We start from the raw sequence: 2,232 nt of genomic DNA, 5'->3' as shown, positions 1-2,232 counted from the left end.
GGCCCGCTTCCTGTACCCGGACATCAGCATGCTCTCAGATGACGACGAGAGCGGCAGTGACAGCTCGGGGTGCGGCGATAAAGCCTTTCATCACTCCATGGACGTCAAGAGAGGAGACAAGAAGTGTTCTCAACTGCAGCGCGAGCCGCGACAGCGCCACACGGCCAACGCCCGCGAAAGGGACCGGACCAACAGCGTCAACAGCGCCTTCACCGCCCTGCGCACGCTTATCCCCACCGAGCCCGCCGACCGCAAGCTGAGTAAAATAGAGACTCTGCGCCTGGCGTCCAGCTACATCTCCCATCTAGGAAACGTCTTACTACTCGGAGACACCTGTGGGGACGGCCAGCCGTGTCACACCGGTGGTCCCTACTACCAGCATCACCCAACCGCCAACAGCCCGAAACACCGAGATCCAGAGCCGGGCCAGCCCAAGCAGATCTGCACCTTCTGCCTCAGCAACCAGAGGAAGCTGGTGAGTAACATCCCGCACTCAGATTACAGCCCACCAATCATTAGCCGGCAGGTATCGGGACAAGTCACCGTCTGAGGAAAACACTTCATAAAAAACAGATGTCGGAAAATGATTTCCAGGCCACAGACCGGTGCGCTCTGCGGGATAGACCGTCACAGACACAAAGCGCTACCGTCACCATAGATCATCCACCCCGTCCTCAGATAGCTAGACTTGGATGTCCTACTCCGGGCGAGGGTCCTCCCGGGAGATCTGACCTCAGAGCTAGACACACGACTCTAGGTGAGGGTCCTCCCGGGAGATCTGACCTCAGGGCTAGACACATGACTCTAGGCGAGGGTCCTCACCGGAGATATGACCTCAGAGCTAGACACACGACTCTAGGTGAGGGTCCTCCCGGGAGATCTGACCTCAGAGCTAGACACACGACTGCAGATGAGGGTCCTCACCGGTGATATGACCTCAGAGCTAACACATGACTCCAGGTGAGGGTCCTCCCCGGAGATATGACCTCAGAGCTAGACACACGACTCTAGGTGAGGGTCCTCACCGGTGATATGACCTCAGAGCTAGACACATGACTCAAGGTGAGGGTCCTCCCGGGAGATCTGAGGTGAGGGTCCTCCCGGGAGATCTGACCTCAGAGCTAGACACAACTGAAGGTGAGGGTCCCCCCGGAGATCTGACCACAGAGCTAGACACACGACTGCAGAGGAGGGTCCTCCCGGGACATCTGACCTCAGAGCTAACACATGATTCCAGATGAGGGCCCTCCCCAGAGATATGACCTCAGAGCTAGACACAACTGAAGGTGAGGGTCCTCCCGGGAGATCTGACCTCAGAGCTAGACACAACTGAAGGTGAGGGTCCTCCCGGGAGATCTGACCTCAGAGCTAACACATGACTCCAGGTGAGGCCCCTCCCCAGAGATATGACCTCAGAGCTAGACACACGACTCAAGGTGAGGGTCCTCCCGGGAGATCTGACCTCAGGGCCAGACACATGACTCTAGGAGAGGGTCCTCACCGGAGATATGACCTCAGAGCTAGACACACGACTCAAGATGAGGGCCCTCCCCGGAGATATGACCTCAGAGCTAGACACACGACTCTAGGTGAGGGTCCTCCCGGGAGATATGACCTCAGAGCTAGACACACGACTCTAGGTGAGGGTCCTCCCCGGAGATATGACCTCAGGGCCAGACACATGACTCTAGGAGAGGGTCCTCACCGGAGATATGACCTCAGAGCTAGACACACGACTCAAGATGAGGGCCCTCCCCGGAGATATGACCTCAGAGCTAGACACACGACTCAAGATGAGGGCCCTCCCCGGAGATATGACCTCAGAGCTAGACACACGACTCTAGGTGAGGGTCCTCCCCGGAGATATGACCTCAGAGCTAGACACATGACTCTAGGTGAGGGTCCTCCCGGGAGATCTGACCTCAGAGCTAGACACACGACTGCAGATGAGGGTCCTCACCGGAGATATGACCTCAGAGCTAACACATGACTCCAGGTGAGGGTCCTCCCGGGAGATCTGACCTCAGAGCTAGACACAACTGAAGGTGAGGGTCCTCCCGGGAGATCTGACCTCAGAGCTAGACACAACTGAAGGTGAGGGTCCTCCCGGGAGATCTGACCTCAGAGCTAGACACACGACTCTAGGTGAGGGTCCTCCCGGGAGATCTGACCTCAGGGCTAGACACATGACTCTAGGCGAGGGTCCTCACCAGAGATATGACCCGAGAGGTA

General features: G+C 57.6%; 1 protein-coding gene across 1 annotated transcript in view; it reads left to right on the top strand.

The window, feature by feature from the left end:
* Position 1: 1 nt before the first annotated feature.
* The window catches only part of SCX (scleraxis bHLH transcription factor), a gene marked incomplete at its 5' end in the record, with an annotated part of 7,296 nt that continues 5,065 nt past the window's right edge, over positions 2-2,232 (top strand). The window contains one exon of the mRNA XM_018575691.1: positions 2-475. Within this exon, the coding sequence (XP_018431193.1) occupies positions 2-475 (474 nt within the window). The remainder of the gene's footprint in view (positions 476-2,232) is intronic.

The sequence above is a fragment of the Nanorana parkeri genome, unplaced genomic scaffold, assembly GCF_000935625.1.
Source record: "Nanorana parkeri isolate BGI_ZX_2015 unplaced genomic scaffold, ASM93562v1 scaffold4410, whole genome shotgun sequence".
Classification (NCBI taxonomy): domain Eukaryota; kingdom Metazoa; phylum Chordata; class Amphibia; order Anura; family Dicroglossidae; genus Nanorana; species Nanorana parkeri.
This window is presented reverse-complemented; position numbering and strand designations above follow the sequence as displayed.